General features: G+C 35.0%; 4 protein-coding genes across 12 annotated transcripts in view; 2 read left to right on the forward strand and 2 right to left on the reverse strand.

The window, feature by feature from the left end:
* Lap (like-AP180) overlaps positions 1-3,538 on the reverse strand; it is a 41,972-nt gene extending 38,434 nt beyond the window's left edge. For all 8 annotated transcript variants that reach the window (XM_021331592.3, XM_049837683.2, XM_021331595.3 and 5 more), the window contains exon 1: positions 3,251-3,538. In XM_021331592.3, coding sequence (XP_021187267.3) covers positions 3,251-3,401 — 151 coding nt within the window. In that variant the 5' untranslated portion in view covers positions 3,402-3,538. The remainder of the gene's footprint in view (positions 1-3,250) is intronic.
* Positions 3,539-3,694: 156 nt separating this feature from the next.
* LOC110374038 (cytochrome c) lies at positions 3,695-4,347 on the forward strand. The gene has a single exon (XM_021331574.3). It carries the CDS (start codon positions 3,952-3,954, stop codon positions 4,276-4,278), a length of 327 nt encoding a protein of 108 aa, XP_021187249.1. The 5' UTR covers positions 3,695-3,951; the 3' UTR covers positions 4,279-4,347.
* A 4,008-nt stretch (positions 4,348-8,355) lies between these two features.
* Positions 8,356-14,738, forward strand: LOC110374021 (nucleolar and coiled-body phosphoprotein 1). Its single transcript, XM_064040782.1, has 2 exons — positions 8,356-8,821; positions 10,037-14,738. The coding sequence occupies exons 1-2, from the start codon at positions 8,600-8,602 to the stop codon at positions 12,029-12,031; spliced, it is 2,217 nt and encodes a 738-aa protein (XP_063896852.1). The 5' UTR covers positions 8,356-8,599; the 3' UTR covers positions 12,032-14,738.
* Positions 14,739-15,219: 481 nt separating this feature from the next.
* The window catches only part of LOC110374027 (IDLSRF-like peptide), a 97,622-nt gene continuing 88,897 nt past the window's right edge, over positions 15,220-23,944 (reverse strand). For both annotated transcript variants that reach the window (XM_049837525.2, XM_064040864.1), the window contains 2 exons: positions 20,980-21,132; positions 15,220-17,242 (listed from right to left, as the gene is read on the reverse strand). In XM_049837525.2, the coding sequence (XP_049693482.1) occupies positions 17,049-17,242; positions 20,980-21,132 (347 nt within the window). In that variant the 3' untranslated portion in view covers positions 15,220-17,048. The remainder of the gene's footprint in view (positions 17,243-20,979; positions 21,133-23,944) is intronic.

Below are 23,944 nucleotides of genomic sequence, written 5' to 3' on the forward strand. Positions count from 1 at the left end.
TCAGAATAAACCCTAAGTTTCTGTACGCTTTCTTACAGATTCTAGTTACATGCTCCCGGAATGTCAGATCGGGAGTCATGAAAACACCTAAGTCTCGTACCTCTGTGACTCGTTGCAGTGGCGCCCCGTCTACCACATAATCATAGCGCACAGGTGTCCGAGCGCGGGTGAAACTCATCAACGCGCACTTGGACACGTTGAAGTACAGCTTGTTTTCATGACTCCATTGTACTATGCGATCGATATCCTCCTGCAGGCGCCTGCAATCTGACTCCGACCTAACATCCAACAGCACCTTTAAATCATCCGCAAATAATAAACAAGCGCCATGCCTTACGACATCCGGCAAATTGTTTATCATTATGAGGAATTCCAGAGGCCCCAAATTGCTGCCCTGACTTACCCCGGACCATGTGTAATATGCCTGGGATTCACATTCGTTGTAGTCTACGTACTGCTGTCGGTCTTGCATGTAACTAGCGAAGAACTTCAATAGATGCCGGGTGCATCCAAACTCAGCTAGCTTCCGCAGTAAGATGTCATTATCTACGGTGTCAAAAGCTTTCCTGAAGTCAAAATAAGCTGAGTCCACCTGCGCCCCAGCATCCACAGCCGGCACCACGCGTCCCATGAAGTCCAGGAGATTGGTAGCAGTGCTGTGCCCCGGACGGAATCCGTGCTGCGCAAATTGGATGAATGGGTATTAGAAGTGACTGCTTCGAATTCTTTCATGTCTGAATGTTGAGTCTTTATGTTGTATCCTATTGACTCAATTCTTGAAGTATGAATCTGGTGTTCAGCCTCAATAAATATTTTAAAATCTAAAATTTACACATATAGGTAACTGGATTCTATTAAATAATTTATTTTAACAGTAGTATTCTGATATAAACCTATATTTACCTGTTTTCTGATATACACAATAAAGGTCAAAAAGCTACTATCCAGGAAAACAAAGTTTCTACTTATAGCAACTGGTCACAAGAGCTTCAAGTGGAATTTGGACAGGTCTTAGAAACAATCAGACACCCAATTTCCAATCCCACATTAGTAGAAATTGTTAATTGGGTTTAAAGATAAGTAGGTATATGTATAGTACTACATAATTAGAAAGGGCTAGCAATGTGTGGCAAGCCTATTGCTTTAAAATGCAAAAATAATGGCCTGTCAGCAATTAGACAGCTCTAACTATTGAGGAAGCACATACCTACAATGTAACCACAAGTGGAGAGTTATGCAATTATCAAATGCATGATTATTATTAATTGAATAACAAATAACCTACTGACATTTGAATGTGAATAAAAATCTTTACAAAACTTATCTACTCCTATTAATTTTATCTATCTTATATCTAAAGAGAATCAAATTAGGAAGCTGTTTAGTTCTAGGTAATTTTATTTAACTGAAAAATTTACAAATAAAACATATCTGTTAGTAACAGAATGGTGATATTTAATTATTGTGTATATTGAAGTGCTGATTGCTATCAGAAACGTACAGTTCAAAATCGGATAAGAAATTAAATATAAATGTTTAGAGGCATTGTCATCTACCATGGGATAATACGGCCATTAATTACTGTGTAAATGTAATGCAGCCGTATGTCCCATTAATCAGTGTTATGCTGGACGCATGGTGTTAGACATTAAGCCAGACTCTCGGTTAAACGCTGACTCACAGGCTGACAATAAAATGCTAATGCAAGGATATTTAAATAGAACATGTTCTATGAATAGTCTGCTCATGTATGGAAGAAGAATTTTATTATTTTGTCATGCATGCAAATGGCTTCAGGAAAGTGCTCTTCAGAAATGTTTTGCTGGGGCGTTAGCCCTAGTATGATTCTGCCCAGAAAAAACTATTAGGACATAATAAACAGAGAATTTTGTGTGGTAATACTAGCCATTGTCCAGCAGTTTCATACACATCCAGTGGAAACTACTGCCCATACCGGGATAATAAAGCCTATGTTACTCGGGAAGAGGGTGGCTTTCCAACAGTGAAAGAAATTTATAATCAACCCAGTAGTTTTTGAGTATATCCATTACTAACATTAATGTAGATGGTGTAACCTGTTTCTGTATTTGTAGATGGGGTGTAAGACTGTGACAGAAGATTGTCCTCTAGCCACAGTCTAGGAACATTGTTTATGATGGTTTTGATAGCCTTTTGATGTTTTTTGGATAGCTTTGACATTCACATTTAATGGACTGCAGGTACTATGCAATAAAAACAAATTAATTAATAGTAGGTAGTAGGAATTTTATAAAAAAAAAAATTATCAAAATCCTATTACCCACAATATAAATTAATTGCAAAAAAGATGTTTTTTACTTTTAGTCTGTCTATGTTATTTTGGAATATCTATGTTTATTAACTGATAAAAAAGCAGAAAGATTGTTTTTGTTATGTTCTTGCAAGATAATTTAGTTAATCACACCATCATAAAAGTGAGACCCAGTTTTATTTTTTTATGATTCATACTAATGTATTATTGTCTTTTAAGATTCTAGGTAGTATAGGATTATTAAGAATGGTTTTCTGACCACATGGCTAGCTACCTACTTGAATTGAAAATATTAGCTGAATTTTATTTATTAAAAACAATATTATTTTTGAAGGTAAGATAAACTACTTACACATACCCTATCTTTCTAGAAAATTATTTTTTCTGTTATCTTCATTATAGTGGCTGAAGATAGTGACAACACACTTCTTTTAAAACATTTCATTACATTCATGAACAAGTTTATAGATCTTAGCTATGGTGAGGTAGTAAGTTATATGAGTAGGAATGTAGCTAAGAAATGAATGCTAGATAATTACATTATGCAGTTGATACAAATCAGAGGCTCAAACAGATAGTTATAGGTTCTTATGTAAAATCAATAAGTAGGTAGTTAGTTTTTTTCGCCAACCAACACGTTATATTCCAGTTTAACATGACATAACTTAGGTAATGTGTGTCAAGCCACACAATACTGAGAAACAACATTATGTAAAAATATTTCGACATACTAAATGCGAATTCAATTGCTATTATCTTATTATTGTTTTATTGTCAGAGAATACGCGTTCTATGAACTTGAGTGCGGTCGTCACGGCTTACATTCAATATCATAGAAATGTTATCGACCATTGCCAGAGTCGCTGTGGCGACGACGTCGTCATGATTATTGACCGAAAAAAACATGTGTGTTTAGAGATTTACGCTCCAACGGATGCGTTTTACCATAACAGTACTTACAATCTAAATGTTTCTTTTTGGGTGCTATCATTTCTTCAGTGGTAGCTTTGCAAACGGATTTAGCTAAACCCTGCCCGGCGATGCTGTGGCGGGCGGCCAACAGCCTATCGTTTATAGTCTGACCCGCCATCCTCACGTTCAGTCCTGACATAAACTATTTACACGACGGAACGACACTTATTTTCGCGTTTTTACAACAAATTCACAAAATTACGACGATGACGGGTAAAATATGTCACCGCCCCCCCGACTGGCACAATACTAAATTCAAGATGGCGGACGTGGATAAGTTAGGTGTTGCAAAATATAAAAACTACCGAGGCAATAGTATTATCAGATCAAATATTGTATTATTAAAAATAATATTTTTTGAAGCAAATAAAGTTCTGCAAATTCACATAATAACTACATAATTGAACGATAAACAAAAGGTAAGCGAAGTTTAGCCGAAATTCACACACACGTCACAAAATCTTCAATATGCAAACTAAACTTCAAAGCAGTTGGAAGTAAGTTGGAAGAACTATTGAGAAGGTACGTCTTGGTATTTATTTATGAAACTTAGTAATCTAAACCTTTTTGCACATTTACGCTGTCAGAAGCTTCATGAAAAAAATGAAAATATGGTAAGTGGATAAGTCAGTGTTGTGAGCCAACGTCAAGTTGCATTCTAATTTCCTGATACTACAAAATCATGGAAAATGGGTGTACCTACTGGCAATGCTGAACACGGAAAAAAACTCTTCGTCCAGCGATGTGCCCAATGCCACACAATTGAATCTGGTGGTAGAAATAAAGTAGGTCCCAACCTTTACGGATTTTTCGGCCGCAAAGCTGGCCAAGCTCCTGGCTATTCATACTCGGACGCCAATAAAGCTAAAGGTGTCACCTGGAATGAGGAAAGCCTCTTCGAATATTTGGAGAACCCGAAGAAGTTCATTCCTGGCACGAAGATGGTGTTTGCTGGTGTGAAGAAACCTGGAGAGCGCGCGGACATTATCGCGTACTTGAAGGAAGCGTCTAAGTAATTTTATTGAAAATGTAGAAAAATATTGAAAAATGTTGAACTTATGAGTTAAATAAATTATTGAAACTTATCTACTTATTCGTATAATTGATTTTCACAGATTCATTTTCCAGCAATATTGTTTTTGTTCGACTTATTTCTGACGTTTGCCATGTCTGGCTGGTACTGCCTTTGGCACCTTCCATTAAAATTTTAAATCTGGGAAGCTTGTGGCCAACAGGTCTTCGCAGTCAAAACTCAGAAGCCAGAAAGATTGATAATCCGTCTTGGTGTTAAGGTATAAAGTTTGACCTGTTACCAGAAAGGCAGTTGGTCCGCTTGTATGAAAGAAGTGGTAGGTAGGTATCTTTTCAGCTCATCCAGTAAGGGTACAAGCCCACACAAACATTGTCAAGGCCCTTGTAAAAGAATTGTCTTTATTCTGCAATATTATATTTACATAGTGAGAATCAGCCTGCTCATGGACGGCTCAGTCGAAGGAGTCAGTTGCTGGTCATCCATCCTCAAGAAAAGAACAAGATAAGTAGGTATATAATAATTCAATCGTTCAGATTATGCTAACTCTGTCTAACAGAGAATCAATGATAACGACCTCTCGCATCTCATACGAATAATATACTTATGGCCAGGTTTTTTCAACATAAGTCACCAAATCTCAGCAACTGGTCCTTTGAGCCTTTCTCTATCCAATGACTTTTTCATTGTTCACTTAGGCAGGTACCTACTCAAAAGCATGGCTCAAACTTGTGATAGTTATGTTTATGTCAAGTCAGCGTCTAAAAAAATAATTAAAGTAGTAAATAACATAAATTGATAACAAATGCAGGTGTAAATAACGCAAACCGCCATTTTGATAACCAGTAGCTCCACAGTTGTCGATTGTTTTCTAAGATTTCATGTGGTTATAAAACATTTATGACCTTTCTAGGTGAACTATGGTTTCTTTTTAAATATTTATTTACGTATCAAAACCTATAATAGTTTTTATGTCAAAATCTATTTTCTACTAAAGAAATAAATTAAAACTGATGCGGAACTTGAAATAAATACTAAAGTATTGGTAATAGTCAAAGGCACAAAGGTCATTAACGAGAGCGGTGACGTTGACTGCTGTTAACCGTCAAATCCGTAGCGGACCCCAATCGGGGTCTGAACATCAATGTCACCGTAAGCTCGGTTTAGACCCCAATTGGGGTCTGCGAATCAGTCATACACTTTCCTAATTATTTACGCTCATATTTATTTTCTTTCCAATCAAACCACATTTGTGAGTACTAAATAAAATAACTAAATAAATTTAAATTATTTTTACGCATTCAAACCTTTCATATTTAGCATCCCGTTAGAAATATACCTTTTTAAAATCCAATCGTAATTACCGGGAATTCTGATCGAACTCGCCATGTTTGTTTACATTAGTTGTTTTTTTAAATTTGAAGACGCATAGACAAGATGGCGACGGTGATAGAAGTTTTGCATCAAATGATCCGATTCGTTAAAATAAAGAATCGATTTAATAATTTTATATTATAATATTACTAAATTGCACTTTTGTATAGGTACTTACCATAATCTGAAAATAAATTAGGAAAAGTAAAATGACTTAATTTATTTTGAAAAAAATGCTAGAAAATCAGTGGTTGAAAATACGTTGTAGCCGGAATAAAAAAAATCTTCGGTTTTTAGGGTTTCTGAAGACGGCAAATGAAGACTTATTTATTTCTTCGGGTGTTTTATGTGCAGGATTCCTGTAGACCTGCCAAACTTAATGGCGATTCGTTACTTCCAACTTTTTAACTGAGCGGCAAAGCTATTTGACGAGAGCCGTAGTTAGGTGTAGTTATCGCAAAATTTTATGACGATTTCATTGTTTGAAAGGGCAAATAGTTCGCTGTTCATCGAAAGCTGGTCCAAGATGGAAAGATGGCCGCCGCCGACTTATTTTTAACCGACTTCCCAAAAAGCGGAGGTTCTCAATTCGACCGTTTTTTTTGTACCTATGTTTGTTACGCGATTACTCAGCCATTTATTTATCGATTTTAATGATTCTTTTTTTGTTTAATAGCGTATGGTCCCGTTATCATCAGGTCAGGATCTGATGATGGAACCTTGAGAAATCGAGGGCGACTTTCGAAAGTTGCAGAAATACATAGGTTGAAATCTTATCACTCAGGTGTTTGCCTGGTAGCACTATTCAACAGTGAAGGTTTTGAGCTGAACTGATGATGGAGACCAGTGAAGTTCGAGGGAACTCGACAACTGAATATTTAAACTTTCTCGTGTTTGTGCTTATATTATTCGTATTTACGAGGCCTCTGCAACAGTGAAGGAGATGGAGACGAGAGAAGTTCGGTTGTCGAGATCCCTCGACCTTCTCTGGTCTCCATCATCAGGTCAGCTCCAAACCTTTACTGTTTCATAGTGTTATCAGACATATATCTGAGTGTCAAGTTATAACCTTATCTATGCTTACAATTTTCGAGAGTTGCCTTCGATTTCTCAAGGTTTCCATCATCACATCCTGGACCTAATAACAAATATGGGGAATATACCCTTTCGACCAAAAACAAACATCCAAATTGAGAACCACCTCCTTTTTGGGATTCGGTTAAAAATATTTGGTGACTTTAAAATCAATCAATTATTATTATTGTTTCTCATCATCAAATAAGTACATTACTTTGGTAGTTACAAATTGCATTATATTTCAGAACACCAGGCTTACCCTCATCATCATCATCATCAGCCTATCGCAGTCCACTGCTGGACATAGGCCTCTCCAAGTGCACGCCACTGAGATCGATTGAAGTAGGCTAAATACCTCTATGAGCAGGCTTACCCTCCGCCGAAACAAAAATCTTAGAATAGGCTAGTTTCCTAAAAAATAATAATTAGTCCGTCTTGTAGATTGTCCAAAATTAAGCGATACGTATTTTTTCTTTTTTAAATTGGATCAGAACTTGTTAAGATATAGCGTGTTAAAGTTGAGTGTGACGTCACAAGTTGCTACAATTTTCAGGACACTGTGACGTAAAAGGCCCCCACTCCTAATTTTTGAAGTGTATTAACTTTGTCATTTTATGTTTAATTAAAAAAAGAAAAAATACGTATCCAATATTTTTTGATTATCTAAAAAGCGGACTAAATATTATTTCATTATTTCGACCATGGAAACTACCCTATTGTTCAGAAATAATATAAGAATAAATTAAAATTCCGTAATAGGTAATAAAAATTCAATTAAAGTTAAAAATTATTACGAATGACGCAACACCAAAATAAATAATACATATAAAAATTTAATGCTAAAAACTTTCATAAAACTTAAATATCTTTTTTCTTAACAACAAAAACAAATTGAACCTATAATTTAAAATTAATAAATAAAATTGAAATAAGTTGCTATTAAAAAAATATATATAAAATTGGTATTCGATTATTTATATGTAATAAATATCCGATTTAGGTATCGAATGCACACCGATGATTGAAAAAAAAAATATATACTCTATTCCAAACTCTACTCATATAATAATATAATCTCTATATAGTGTATTATCTATGACTCTACTTGTCTGTGACTTTGATCTTGTAAATATTGTTCATTTTTATTGTGTATTTTATGTGCTGATTTTTTAGTTATTGAACATAAATAAGTGCACGAAATGTATTGCAATGGATTGAAAATGTTATAAATATGACGTTTGTGTTGTGTTTGAGAAAGTGATGCGATTATTTATTGGTAAGTTTTCACCAAATTTGAAATGCCTAACTTTTCGATAGACTTAAAAACACCGTAATTATTATCTTTTTCTGAATTAACAGACCCCATTTGACCTTTTCACGTTGTTGTCAAATAAGTGAGCTCTAAAGTTATAGGTAAAATACTTCTAATCAGGCATTACGGACTTAGAATTCATGTGTTGAAAGTTAGTACAAATTTTTGACTTCCATGTCGCGATTCAAAATATCCCGCCGAATCAACGGTATAGTCATATGTCAAAATCTTGTCGAGCAGAGGGGTTAAAATGCCCAAAATGTCATAAAATTCATCAAAATCTACACTTGTTTATTTACTTTTACTCTATGGTCATATTTTGACTGATTAATGACATTTCGCTAGCTAAAAATGTACTCTGTGTATCCAGCCATGTTGTTCTTTCTCGTAATAATTTTCCTCTAGTTTCTACGAGTGTTACTTAAAATGGTAGAATATTAAATGAATAGCATTCTCTGTGTGTATACGGACATCCTAAAAGTGTCTCAAAGAGTTTATTATCTTATTACGAAGGTGCTGTAGTTACAGTAATCTTTGAATTACAATGGCCAAGAAAAAGGTGAAATCTAAGGCTAAACAACCATCGAAATCATCTGTAGCCCAGAACATAAGTTCGGAGGTGATAGCTGCGGCTTATAGCCCTGCTGCCCAACCAGTTTTCATGAAAGTTTGTCGCCTGTGCGAAAGCAAAGATGGGCCCTTTCTCAACATCTTTGACGCTGACAAAGTTACTGCCAAAAAGATCGACGAATTGATGCCTTTCGGGGTGAGTTAAATTGTATTTTCTTGTGTTCTTGTTTTGCGTTTAACTTGCCTGTTCACGTTTATCAAAATAGTAATGATTTTCCTCATACACATTCTTCATATCTTGGCCTTATTATGTACCTGCTCAATCAGCTGATGATGTACCTATTAGGTATTATTTTATAAAATAGCCGACTGATGTTGCTAACCTAGTTTAAAATCTAGCTAGAGAGACTCAGGCCCAAGTTCACAGATAACATAAATGTAGTAAAGTACCTACAACAAAGCTTTTTGGTTATTTATATGGTTTATTTAATCAATAAAATGTAATGGTATAATGGTATATGGTACAATGTGACATGCCAATTTAATGTTAAAAAGTTAAAACTACAAAATGATGAAGTTATTTAAAATTAAATATTCATCAATGTCACAAAATTTTCAAAAGTATAAATAAATATAATGTTACGAGTTAACAGCACAATATTTACAATAAAATACAAGAAATCCTTTTACCAGAACTTAAAAACATTGAAATCTGCATAAAATTTTTGTATGCTGTTAATAATGGAATAACTTAATAACTTATAAGAAAATCAATTGTTTCTTGTGTATATCAGCACTCTGGCATACAAAGGTCAAATGAAGCTATCTAATCTAAGCTATCTATCTAAGCTAAGTAAGAAATTCTCTGATCAGAAAAAGATCTATGTGCACATTTGCTTAAGCTGATATTAGATCCTTCACTCGCCTGAGTGAATGTTCACTCCATTAAATACTTTTGATCAATCTCATGTCTAACTCACTAAGGATGTTTTCAACTACATAACCAGCCAAACCTTTTTGTATTCAGACTTTTCATACTTCTTTTGATTAGCCACCATTGTTCGATTGCTTAATTAATTCACATTCTTGTTTCGTTTTATGTTCAAACATTTCATTTTGAGTGAAACATGTCGAATGAAAAGCGAAAATAAACAGAAAATAAATCGTCTGGTAGTCTGATATTGGCTTTTGAAAGAATAGTTTTACAAGAATTTAAAGACTCATTATGTACATTTGTAATTTTTGTGCTGTTTCAAGTGTTAAATTCATAAGAAAATTAAATATAGGTCAGGAAGATGAACAAAAATTATGGTGAAATCCCCTGAACTTCAGTAGGCTACTCAAAAAAATTGTTACAACCCAGTCACAATGTGGTCACAACAGTGGTTTTTAAAAAGCTTTTTCTTTGCAGATTACAGAAAATGATGATCTTCCACACAAAATTTGTTTCCGGTGTTCAGCAAAATTGGAAGAACTTTACGAATTTATACAGAAATGTATCAAGACACAAGAGAGTTTGCGCTCATCAATAGGTAAGACTGGCCCATTTCTCACTAAAACCAAAACTAGAAAAGCTTGGGAAGAAAAGTTGAATAAAACTAATATGAGCAATGATGACATCTGTGATGCTTTGATAAAGAAAGCAATGGAAGGTATAAAAGATATTCCTCTTACGTCACCGGAAAAAGAAGATTCACCTCCACCACCTAAAAGGGTTACTAGAACTGCTCAAAGATCTGAGACAGTTGCATTTAAAAAAGAATCTACGTCTGAAGAAGACGAGGAAAGTGACAAAAATAATAAAAAAATTGTTGTGCCCCCAGAAAAAGTTAATACAAAAGTACCCCCTTCTAAACCAACCGCTTCTAAGCCACCTAAATCTAGTAATAGGACTTCTGGTACTCCGATACAACCCAGCATTAATAAAAATACACCACAAAGTGAAGCAAAACCTAGTGTAGTGAAAGTTAAAAACAATTCACTCATAAATAATTTGAGCTTTGATTACGAAGAAGAAAAACCATCTAGTGATGACGAAAAATCGGTCACAAACGAAGAAAAGTCATCCAAAAAAGAAGAAAAAGCCAAGGAGGTGGAGGCCGAAAAACCTTTTAATATAATGGACCACATAAGCATTATTAAAGTAAATCAAGTTGGTGTGCTATTTCAGTGCAAATTCTGCAATAGGAACTTCCTGAAAAAAGAAGTAGTCGAATCTCACAATTGTGCAAAAAATGGAATTCCGAAACAGATGCCTAAGACTGACCCTATTCCAGAACCTCCTCGTGTTTCTACTGTTAAATATATAAAACTAGATGGTGATTTGAAAAAGCCAAACTCATGGAAGTCCTATTCGTATGAAAATGGTCATTCTTCAAGTGATCATAACTCAGGTATTACAAATAGCAATAAAAATATGGATAGTAATAACAGGATAGAAAAAGAGCATAGACCAGAAGAAAATGTTCAACCTGTTCCAAAAGTAAAACCTAAACCAAGAATAGGGCCAGCAAGCAAAATCAGGCGCTTTGAAACTGATTCGAATTCAGGGTCTGCTCAAAATGATTCCGATTCTCAACAATCACATTCATCTAACGTTCAGTCACCCTCGGTACACATTCCTTCTGCGCCTAATCTGAACGGTCGCTTTAAATTAGTTCCTGGACCGAATAACATATTCACCTTGGTAGAAGACACAGTAGCACCTGCTACAGAAAACCAAAAATCTGGCAAGAAACGAAAATCTGATAGCGAAAGTGAATTAAAATCAAAGGACCGTAAAAAAGATTACCATGAAAAATCTAAAAGTCCAGATGATGATAAACCAAAGCCATACCCGGTTGGATTATTTCAAACTGTAGCCCGCCAGTGTGAACCTATAAATGTTGCCCCTCCGACCTCATTTACAACGCCCGCCATGAAAAAACAGTCTTATACTATAGTTCAGACTGGGAATCCCAGTAAATTACTAATATCAACAAAAGCGCTAGCTCCCCCCGTAGAAGTGCCTAAAAAACGCCAAAGGAAAACGAAACCTGAAGTAAGAGAAGATGTGGAAGAGCAAGAACCGTTTCGAGTCACGTTAGAAGACGTGGCACATCCGAAGGACACAGGTTTCTTTACCTTTATTAATGTAGACCCTCTTTTGCAACCATCCTATGTTTTACCCACAGATAACATTATACAAGAGTCACAAATTTCTACTTCTACAGCTCTTAATGCTCCAGAAAGCAGTAAAGAAAGTAAAGATAAAGATAAAGACAAGTATTCATGTAACATGTGTGGAGAGAATTTCACAAGGGAGAAAAAGTTGCTCGCCCATATACAGCTTCATTACACGAAGATGGATGAAGAGGATCTTTTAAGAGCGGAGAAGGGTTCTACTAAGAAGAGATCAAGAAAATAATATCGGTAGTTTTGCGGTTATTATTAGAAGCGAGATTTATTCACATTTATAAACAATCGGGCCTTAGGCGCGATATATTACTAAAAAGATACAATACCTCTACCGAAAGAAAAAAGTATCGTACTTTTATAGTAATACTAGCTGTTTCCCCGCGATTTCACCCGCGTTCCGAGTGAACCGTACTAGGACAAAATATAGTCAATTTTACTCGGGAATAGTCTTCTCACCAGTGAAAGAATTTTTGAAATCGTTTTAGTAGTTTCGGAGCCTTTACGGTACATACAATAAAAAAATGTTTCCTCTTTATTATGAATATTAGTATCAAGCTTAAGTCCCGATTGTTTATGAATATGTGTATGTCAACGGAAAATAACAAGACTCGTAAGTTGATCAATTTTCTAGGTAGTTGATCAACTCTCGGAAAATAATAAACGGCAGTTGAAATGTACTATTTAATGCATTAAATTTTAGCTAATTGGTCAACTTACGGTACCTAGTCTTAATTTAATAATTAACTATACTACTACAAGTAGGGCCAATCGTTGCCCAGTGTACTATTTGACGGTACACTATTATCCGTCATTTAATACAAATTTTTCTGATTGGTATATCTTAGTGTTTATTCATAGAGCTTCTAACCAATCATCGTACACCTTGCCTTTGTCGGATGACTTCACGGCAAGACGCCGTAAATTAATCAACTTACTAAAATACATACCTACGTTAAATAGTACATTTTAAATGCCGTTTATTATTTTCCGAGAGTTGATCAACTACCTAGAAAATTGATCAGCTTACGAGTCTTGTTAATTTTCCGGTGACATATACAACTCCGGGAAAACCTTTCAGTGAGATTCATTACTTGTGACTACAGCTTCTGTCAAGGACACAGCAGTAAGCTCAGAGTAACGTTTTCTGTCGCGCAGTATTGTGAGATATTGCCAACAAAATAAATAACTCAATGTGAACGTTTCGACTGTTAGCGGGAAATTCAAAATTAAATGTTTTTTTGATGTTTTACTTTTGAGATATTGTCATTCGCGGTTATTACCGGTTAAATATATTGAACTCCGAAAGTTCTTCCAATTCGAATGTGTAACCCGGTAAACTTCTTAGTGGAAATAAAGAAAAAAAAAACATTTTGTTATGTATATTCCGTTAACAAGCGAAGCATTCACCTTAATTGTTACCTTTATGATTACAGTGGTGCAAATGTTCCGAAATTCTTTCGTCATTATAATTTTCACGTGACAAGCATCTAATAAAAAAACTACAAGATGCTGTTGCGAAAATGTAACAAGATTTCGGTAAAACTTTAATTCTATTAAATGTTGTAAATAAGTTAAGCCGTGAGCATGATAGGAAATATATTATTTTTCCCTAAAACTTGCGGTAATGAGTCGACTGTAAAATTGTTGTAATATTTACAGTTTACTTTAAACGATTAGTTGAGTATTTGTCAGCCGCGGGGATAGGATTAGAATCGGGGATAGGATTAATTTTCCTCAGTCCTGGTTTATCCCCAGGGCATTTTCTCCTCAGGCATGGACCCAACTAATCGCTTTAACGTTAGCTGGGAGATATACTACGTCCGATGTATCTTGGTGAGACTAAGGTGGGCCGACTAGCAGTGTGTAAATAGTTATTTGGAAACCTACTGTCCATCTATACAGCTCACCTTAGACTCCAAATTGCATCGGGCGTACTGTAGTTTGGTTAAGTTTTCATATAAAAAGTTTATTTCTAGTGCTGCCAGATCTAAAATGAGTACCTATATGGTAGAAAACAGTATATTCAACTAACAAAGTTTTCTATTATACCTATATATACTTTTTTCTACCATATTTTTCGTTTTGCAATTTTTCACTGTCGCCGAGACTGAATGAATGCAGTCAATTTAAGGACCTCTTGATTTTAAGTTGTTTGAAATTCAAACTAAATATCAATTTCGTACTAGAAAGGGCCACCTTTTTAAGAAAGTTTTAGGAACATGTTATACAGATATTTAAAGTATACTTTAATGTTTACACATTTTGCAATGTGCATGTGGAACTTATTGTATTTCTAAGATTAATTTAGATTATAATAGTAATAATTAAAATAATTATTAACTGTTTCATTTAGATACAAGTGTATCATTCCACACTGTTCATAATTTATCCTCCGATAGGTTTACGAATGGAAACTTGATTGATTGACAAAAATAATTCGTTTAATTTTTTTTTTATATTATTATTCAGGTGGATGCTTCATTTTGTAGCGGGAAATTCAAATACAAAATGTTTTTCGATGTTTTGCAAGAATGAACTTTTGATGTGATTTCTTCAATCTGGTTTTACTCCAAAAGTTCTTGCAATTGACATGTAGTACGAAATATTGCATAAAAAAAGTTTATCAGATACTATTTGAACTTTCGAACTGAAACAAAAATTACATTTAGGTATTTTATTCCCGCGAATTATAAGATCACACCTCATTCTATTGTTACTTAGTTAAAACATCACAATACTATTTCGTTTTGAATTTCCCGCTACCAGTTGAAGTATTTATCTTAATTTCGTTATTTGAGAATGTAACATAATTATTATGTGTTTTTTGTTCTTAGAAGCTTTAATTTGTATTTTTTTCTTATGTGGACGTTAATAGTTAATAAGTAAAACGTAATTAAAATAAATGTGGTGGACCTAACCATTACATGATACAAATATTTTTTTTGTTTTATTTGATCGAATTATTAAGTATTTCGATCTAAGAATATTTAATTACAGGCTGCGGGATTGTTCGAAAGAGTTATCCTGGCTCTGGTACTACGAAAGAACGGTGGGTTTTAGTCTGTAAGAGTCTGACACTCTCTCACGCTGGTAACCCACAGCGGGAGGAGTCATTTGATGATTTCTCATCAAAAATAAAAAGTATATTAAATTACTGTTTGAATTCGATCTGAAAATGCCACTTAGGTTTGACGTAACTGTTCTAGAAATGCTGAGGAATTACTTAATAATCATAATAACATCCTTTTTGTGGCTATTCTGATTGTAAAAACCAATATGTGATTTTTTGTTGCAGCCTAGTCTAGAGAACTGACATTTAGAAACAGTTTGCCCAATATATTCATACTTTTGCCAATGTCCCAATAAATGACCTTTAGGAAATGAAGGCGACTTGAAGAATTTTAAATGAAACTCAAATTCAAGATGATTCATTTATTGGTTTGTTATTTAAGAACAATAAGCCATTTATACTTAGTTCAAAACACATAATATCATCTAACAGAGTTCAAAGATCGCCATTTTGTTGCATATTAAGAGAATCCGACGCAAGTTAAAATTAATAACCTAGGTATATCACTAAAACCATTGATATTCATAAAAATTTACTTATGCTAACTACATTTAGTTAAAATAGTAACATGAATTTTAGATCTAACGGAGAGAGAATATATTTACTACTGATAGGTACACACTGAAACATTGTGATTGAGACAAAAATTTGGCGACTGAAAATACTAGAAGATTCATTGTGGCGTATATAAACTTCTGGCAAATACAGGCTGCATGTTTATTATTTTTTAATCTGGCAACATTGCGAATTAATAACGGCCATGTTCCTTTTCCTTCCCGCCGTTTGTTCAAATGTCATATGTATTATGCAATACATCTGCTGGCACTGTTGTAAGTGTGCTTATTTTAGTAATTAAATCAAGCATTACGCTTATGCAAAAAACTATGCGTTATTTTGTGATTTGTCTTAATGAACATCCAATATTACATCGTGTACCTTACTCCTCTCATTCGAAATGAGACATTATATTAATAATTCGTTGTCTTATTAGCCCGCATTTGACAAAAGTTCTATCATTACAACACCAATATGTAGATTTAAGATGTTAAAAATGAGTGACGATAGAATTTGGAATCTAATGGGTTCGAATTTAATATCTACGATGTTATTTTTTTGCTACTTCTTACTCTAGAATAAGTAACATACAATAAATCTAACATTTATTTAATAATCACATTAATTTTGATATGTATCTGGATTCGAGTGCAGCACCGTTATAACTATGCTTTTTATTTTGATATAGTATTCTTTTCAATGGCGAAAAAGTACATACCTACTAAAAGGGTCTATAAAATGTCGTACACTACAATACCGATCATATTAAAATAATTGTACTTTATTCGCTACAGATTATAATCTATGATATGTATTTTTTTACCTACATCTAAGTTTACAATGATATGTTTCCATGGTCCTATTCTGGATTTTTCCAAAAGCCAGATATAAAGCGTATGCATTCTTTCAACGATTCTTATATTTTTTATTAATCTAAGGACACACATCTTCATATCAACCAACTTTTAGCTTTATATCTCGCTTAGAATGGACGCTTGACGTTTCAATGGAGTCGCCTCTGATATAAGTCCAAGTAAGGAAGGATAAATTTTAGGGGGCGACATTCAAAAACCACATACATTCTGTAAGTTATCAGGGTCATCATGAAGTGAGATGCGATAATTAGCCTAACTTTGACCAGTATAATACTAAAGTCACAGTCTTAGCCTCTTTTCATTTCACACTTAATGATAGACGCGAGTGGTGGGCCCTGATAATCTTAATAAATATAAATTTAAAAAGAATTTTGGTTTATAACCTAATGAAGCATATGTATATAAAAATATACCTATCCTAATCGAAAATTAATACCCTCTTTCTCTACCTAAAGATTCACTGTAAGCAAAAGTGATTCTACTCCAAAAGAAATGATTTTTGGTTTCAGAAAAGTCTACGTGGCCGGTTGTAGAAATCGATTCTGAATTCCAAAATTATTTCTTGAAAGGGTTTTCATTTTTGTAGTACACAGTCATTCAACAATCTCGCGGGACAGAAGTGTAAAGGGTATGATTTACTTTCTCCTATATTTAATGGAGTCGTAAGGAAGGTAACTGTAGAAGGATGAGCTTATCGGGGCAAATTGGACGACGTGATAGTAATCAGAGGCAGACTCCGGTCCTATTCAGTCCAGGAATCCGGTGTTCACCAGTTTCTCCAGGAAGAATTTAACATCGCCGAGCTCCGAGTCCTTGATGCCGAGTGATTTGAGCATGCCTAAATCGCCGTTCTCTACTGCCATGAATACAGAGCGTAGGTGTTCCAGGTCCGATCTCATCAGATGTAGTGCGGCGCCAAAATCTTCGATCGTTTGGGATTCTGAAAATGAAAAGCAAATATTTAAATATTAGACTTCAATCTTGTTTATATTTGTAAATATTTGTTTTGAGTAACCAGAAATAATTAAAACGGCTACGTTATTATATCTGTTTATTATTGGCACCCAATATGGTTTATGTCAGTCCCAGCTGGGCGCCATACAATTTACAAAATTACGAGCAATATTTCAAGTAAGATGAAATTGTTACCCAAACATTTTAGGACGAAGAGTTCATCCTTTTAGGGAAGTAGCTGAAACGATACATTTCTCATTGCTATACATTTTTAGGGTTCCGTACCTCGAAAGGAAAAAACGGAACCCTTATAGGATCACTTTGTTGTCCGTCTGTCTGTCTGTCTGTCTGTCTGTCTGTCTGTCTGTCTGTCTGTCTGTCAAGACCCTTTATCTTAAGAACGCGTGGACGTATCCAGCTGAAATTCACATGAAATACTCGAGTCTATTGCCCCTTTAAGCTGTGAAAATATCAAACCTCTAAGCCAAGCCAATCAAAAGATACAACCGATTATGTCGATATTTTCAACAAATTTTCGACACTCGCAAAGGAATCAAAACCTACAGGGTACTTCCCGTAAACTCAGAATCTTGAAATTTGGCATGAAGCATTGTCATATAATGCAAATATAGGAAAAATTGCGAAAGTCAAATTTTTTTAGTTATATAATATAATAAAAATATTTTAATAAAATGAAACTTACTTCCTTATTTCTCACGAACGAATAAAGGTACCAAATTGAAATTTATACCATATACCTAGGTCTATTGTCCCTTTAAGCAATGAAAAAATCAAACTTCTAAGTTAAAGCGATCAAAAGATACAGCAGTTTTACCGAAACCTTAGACAAATTTCTGTCACACACTAGGGAATCAAAACCTACAAGGTACTTCCCGTGAACTCAGAATCTTGAAATTCGGCACGAAGCAACGTTATGTAGTACAGATAAAGGAAAAATTGCGAAAATGATAAATTTGAAGTTACATAAAATATAAAAATATTATTTTTGCTTACATGACATAAAATATTTTATTAATTATTATAAACTTACTACCTACCCTTTTTCACATGAACGCGTAGAGATATTAAAGTTTTGTATAAAAAGTGAAATTCATATCAAACACTTCTTAAATATAATTGCCTCTAAACTGTGAAAAATTTTAAATCATTCAAAGGTCATTGGGCACCTTAGTATGGAAACCATACCCATGGCGGATACGAACGAAATATAGCACAGTATAATGATAAAGGCTCTGATTTACTATGGCATTAGTCGCATCAATGTGAACCATGGGAATCTAGAGCAAATCAGGTGTAAACATCAAATATTTTCCTCATTTCAATGGGGAATTTAAACGACCACGTTTGACGGATTTGAGAAATCATTTCTTTGTAGTGAAAGAGTATACTCACCGTTTATTTCCATTGTCATCAGGTCAGGGTCTGATGATGGAAATCCTGAGAAATCGAGGGCAACTATCAGAAATTGTAGACATGCATAGGATTAAAACTTGATTCTCAGATGTATGTCTGGTGATTCTATCAAACAGTAAAGGTTTAGAGCTTACCTGATGATGGAGACGTGAGAAAGTCGAGAGAACTCCCTAACGGTATGTTTTAGTTACGTCGTGTTTGGGCTTATATTATTCGTATTGACGAGAACTTTTCACTTCACACTTCTAAAAACAACAAGAAAACTGTTTATATGCATCGGTCTAGATCTCGGTGGTTAAATAAATATAGATGCATCCTCTAGACACCGACTTCTAGACCGATGCACCTAACATCTTTTTAATTTATTTCTTGCTTTTGTTTTCTTGTTGCTTTTTTATATGTTTGAAGTTAGATTTGTGTGCAAAATGCTACAAAATAAAATAAAGCCGATTTTATAAAACCAAGAAAGGGACAGAATTACACTTTTGTCAAGGCTCTAGAAACGTAAAGCCAGCAGACCCGAATCCTACTCTCTAGAAGTCGTTGTTACAATTCGACAGCTACAAGTCGTCAGGCGCTTTCGAAAAAAACCTGAAACTGGACCTCGTTAGGTGATTAATCCCTCAAAAATAAAAGATCCCATTCCTGCAATGGCTGCTTTAACCCAAGTTAGTAGTGAATTCTCATCACCTAAAATAAGCTCCAACACAAGGTTACGTTATAAATTGTAAAGGAGTTCCCATAACTATATCTGATCTTTGCTATCGATCCCACAATGGCAGTCAAACCTACCTATGTGGAAAGTCTTCGCCAATACGAATAAAATAAGCCCAAGCACGTGGTAGCTGTAACATACCGTTCAGGAGTTCCCTCGACTCTTTGTAGTCTCCATAATCAAATCAGCTCCAAACCTTCACTGTTTACCAGTACCCTCAAAAATACACTCACATGTTTGGTTATGACTCGATGCGTGCCTACAATATTCAAGAGTTGCCCTCGATTTCTCAGGGTTTCCAGATCCTCATCAGATCCTGGTCATCCGAATTGGCATCTTCCTTCTTTATGAAAAGTCTTTAACAATAAAAACTAGCATTGCACCTGTACAATCCTCTGAAACTGCTTGTCTTTTATATTTTTCAAACAATCCTGGACATTCGTCTCCATGGAATTTTAATAAAATATTTATATTCAAAGAAACGTCATACCATTCTCCACAATTTAAAACTACTTTGATTCATGTCCGCCACTTTTTACAAAGCGAGTCAGATACGCCCAATGACCTTTAAGACATAATTAGTTATTTTCAATCAAATTTCTGAAAGATGACTATAAAATGTTGTATATAAATAACTTTTACAAGGTACTGGCCTACTATTTTAATTATATTATAAAATAAAAAATATTAACTACTTTTACTTTCACGAAATTACCATAACTAACGGGTGATTTTTTAAGAGGTATAGGATTTGATTTTCAAAAAAAGCACAAAAAACTTGAAAAATTTGATGAAATCTTTATTGGAATCGATGGAACGATCAATATAATTTAATGTTTGAAGATGATTTCATGCAAATGCTGGCCGCGGCTCCGGTTTAGATGGCCCATTCGCAAGGCCCAATTTCGGCACTCTCTCCAACATATCAGCCGGTATATTACGAATAAATGCTTCAATATTGGCTCCCAGTGCGTCAATCGTTGCTGGCTCCACAAGAAATAGTCCAAAGGCGTTAGATCACATGATCTAGGCGGCCAATTGACGAGCCCAAAACGTGAGTTAAACTGTTCACCGAAGCCTGCTCTCAATTAGGCCATTGTTTCGCGTGCCGTGTGGCATGTGGCACCGTCTTGTTGGTACCACATGTCAGGCATGTCCAATTCTTCCATTTTGGACAAAAAAAAATTGCCAATCATCACACGGTAACGCCCGCCATTCACAGTAACGTTTCGGCCATTGTCGTCTTTGATAGTAAAATTCAATAATTTGCAAGCGTTGTTCGTTCGTAAGTTGATTCATGGTTAAATTATAGACCATACTGAACAAGTTTCACAATGACACAAGACACGATTCACGCGTGATCTACCAAAAACAGTGTTGCCAAAAAGATACCAGCTAAAAAATCACCCTTTATGATTGTTCTAAACTGACCGACGGTAACTGACGGTTGGCCTGAGACTCACTTTTTATCTATACAGGATTTGTACGGAACCCTCGGTGCGCGAGTCCGACTCGCACTTGGCCGGTTTATTTTGAAGAGCCATAGTGTCGGTCGTAAAAGGATGATATATTACCTGAGAGCGCAATAGCGACCTTTTCGACTCCGCCTAGTGGTTCGAGAGCGTCTCGCGCCTTACTTCCAAACAACTTTTCCAGATAGTTGGGCCCGTGGGAAGCCAGTAATGATTGGAGAAACGATGCCGTCTCTTCAACAGGTGGCCTCTTGGCTGTAAAATCGAAAATATTTTTATTGATACGATGTATATTATGATTACGATAGCATAACATAAATGGAATTTAGATTTATAATCTTTTTGGCGGGGACATTTTGATGTGATTTTGACGTTAATAGGTTGCTCAATTCATGTTTTTGAAAATAAACTTAAACCGCCATCACTATAAAATGTAGATACAAGATTCTATACACATTAGCACTGAACAGGCTTTGGGATACTTCCTTTCCCATCCTTTTCCCTCCCTATTCTACATAATCATAAAGCACCGAACGCAACCATAACTGCGCAACGAATGCCATCTATTGAAGTCATAGACAAAACTCCAGTTTCAAACTCAGCAATGGCCGGCCGGCATCGATAACTGCGCGCGCGGTGTAAAAAATCAATTTAAACCTGTGAATACGACTAAAAGTGCTCTGGTGTTGTGATCCTTGTGTTCCTGGCATCCTGTAAGTACTTAATCATTAATTCATTTAATCTCACAGCCTGTTTCTAGCAATATACCTAAATCAAGGCGTCCCCGGCTGGACGCCAAACTCAATCAAGCACATTAAAGCATTAATATTACGTCATTGGACTGGTACAATTTAGCAATCGATAATTTTTCATTACTTAAGTAAGCAGTGTGACTAAATGGTTATTTTTAGAAAGTTTAACCCTCGTAAATGTAAGTACCTAAGTACTCGTCTGGACATTTCAGCCGTTTACAGTTTCTGTACTCGGAATAACGATAAACTGTTTTTTTTGTTCTTAAGAATTGCTTCGAACACCACTTCCTACCCTATATTCACTTCAGTAATTGTATGGTATATGTATTGGTCGGGAGGATACTAGTTCGATAAAATACATACAATTTACATTTGGAAATGTTGCTGTTTCTGCATGGAAAAGCTTTTACATAAGCATTTTCGTTTTGCGAATAAACTATCCCATAGAGGAAAGTAATATACCTATCGAAAGTCTTATTAACAGCCACTTCAAGAAATATCTTTCTCTAAGTTCAAAATCTGTAATTATTATATTCAACTTAACTTTCTTTCATCCCTTTTCTATGAAATGAATTTGTTAGCTATTAATAAAACGTTGTTCATTATTTTTCATTGTTCACGGGTCGCTTTGTGAGTTTGTTCCGCCATTTCATGCTGCTGACGTGAACCGGGAACAAAGGGTTTTTTTTTTATAAAAACGAGGGAAAACAATGAACTTGTCTATCATATTGCTGTTGTAGATCAACGATGAACATTTTCTCTTTTTATTATTCTTCTAATTTTAGATGCTTCGGGGTCATTGGTCCGAGAGCTTTTGAGGAGATATCATCATCATCATCATCTCAGCCATACGACGTCCACTGCTGAACATAGGCCTCCCCCTTAGATCTCCATAGATACCTGTTGGAGGCGACCTGTATCCAACGTCTTCCGGCGACCTTTATAAGATCGTCTTTCCACCTTGTTGGTGGAGATACATATGTATAATGTGGCAAAACCTATTCATGATCTAGTCGATCCTTGCCAGGAAACTCTTTTCAAGACATGCTCAGTCGACACCCAATGCTAATTCCATATTCAAAGAAGGTCACAGTTTTATTTATTCTTCAAAAGCTGTTAATACTCTCCTCAAACCTAAGAAAGTTTCTACAGATGTTTTTAAATGAAGCCTTTTGAAACCAGCTGCCGTAGATTTCAACTTCGTAGCGAGTCTCAAAGAGAAAATGTGTGCCACAGATGTACGAAGCAGTGTTATGTTTCATGAAAGTTATTAAATTTTAATACTGCTAGCTTCAACGTCAAAAATCTGAACGACAATATTTTATAGCAACTCCTGAAACGAATTCACAAAATTGTTTCGTGTAACACGTTTTTTTTATATTATTTCTGTAGATAAAATAGGTGGTAACTGGTAGCACCATACAACCCCGCTCCATCTATCGATCATAAGCAACAACATTTTAAACATCATGCATCAGTTCGAACGAAAGCAATGGCCGACCGGCATCAATGACTGCGCGCGCGGTGAAAAACACTTAATATACCGTGAAATACGATTATTAGTGATATGGTGTGGTGATCCCCTGGTTCCCAGCATGCAGTGTTTTATCTTTTAAACTGTTTTTAGTAAGATAGCTTAGCGACGCGTCCCTGGCTGCGCGCAATTCAAAATTGGAACTCGATCATATTTGTTGTTTGTATCTTATTAACGGCCAGTTTCTTCATCAAAAGTTAAAGTTATGGCTAAAGTAATGTCTAAAGTAAAAGTAACGGTTAAATTCAATTTTTCTATTAGTTTAGCTTTGGAAAAACGAATTTGACCGTTACTTTTACTTTAGACATTACTTTAACTTTAACTTTTGATGAAGAAACTGGCCGTAAGACCATACTTTCTAAGACTATATTAGTTCCGCATTTGACAACACCATTCACTACCATCCCGTATTTTAAATAGCTCGCTCATCTCTTGGTGATAACCTGCCATCCTTCAACAAATACAGCCCACTTATAATATGATTTTTCATGTTCATACAAGGTACAATAACGTTATTGAAATGAATGTAGTTTATAAAATGAACAAACTTGTTAAAATTACTGACTACCCTAAAAACGTTACGCCGTTCCTAACTAAAATGCTGAACAACCAGTTACCCACATTTTGCGTTTACCATGTTTAATTAGGTAATTCATGAGGTAGATCGTGAATTAACTAAATAGTTGAAACTAAAATAGTACTTAGTGGGTGTATGACGTAAATTCTAGTGCCTAATTTTAGCTCAAAGGCAGAGAGCAAATATTCAGAATTGTGTAAATAT

The sequence above is a fragment of the Helicoverpa armigera genome, chromosome 23, assembly GCF_030705265.1.
Source record: "Helicoverpa armigera isolate CAAS_96S chromosome 23, ASM3070526v1, whole genome shotgun sequence".
In the NCBI taxonomy this organism is placed as follows: domain Eukaryota; kingdom Metazoa; phylum Arthropoda; class Insecta; order Lepidoptera; family Noctuidae; genus Helicoverpa; species Helicoverpa armigera.

Excerpts from the sequence above, each read along its gene's own strand:
- LOC110374038 (XM_021331574.3), top strand. The coding sequence starts at position 3,952 with ATGGGTGTACCTACTGGCAATGCTGAACACGGAAAAAAACTCTTCGTC.
- LOC110374021 (XM_064040782.1), top strand. The coding sequence starts at position 8,600 with ATGGCCAAGAAAAAGGTGAAATCTAAGGCTAAACAACCATCGAAATCA. Across the intron at positions 8,822-10,036 it reads ACGAATTGATGCCTTTCGGG|ATTACAGAAAATGATGATCT; the intron begins GTGAGTTAAATT and ends TTTTCTTTGCAG.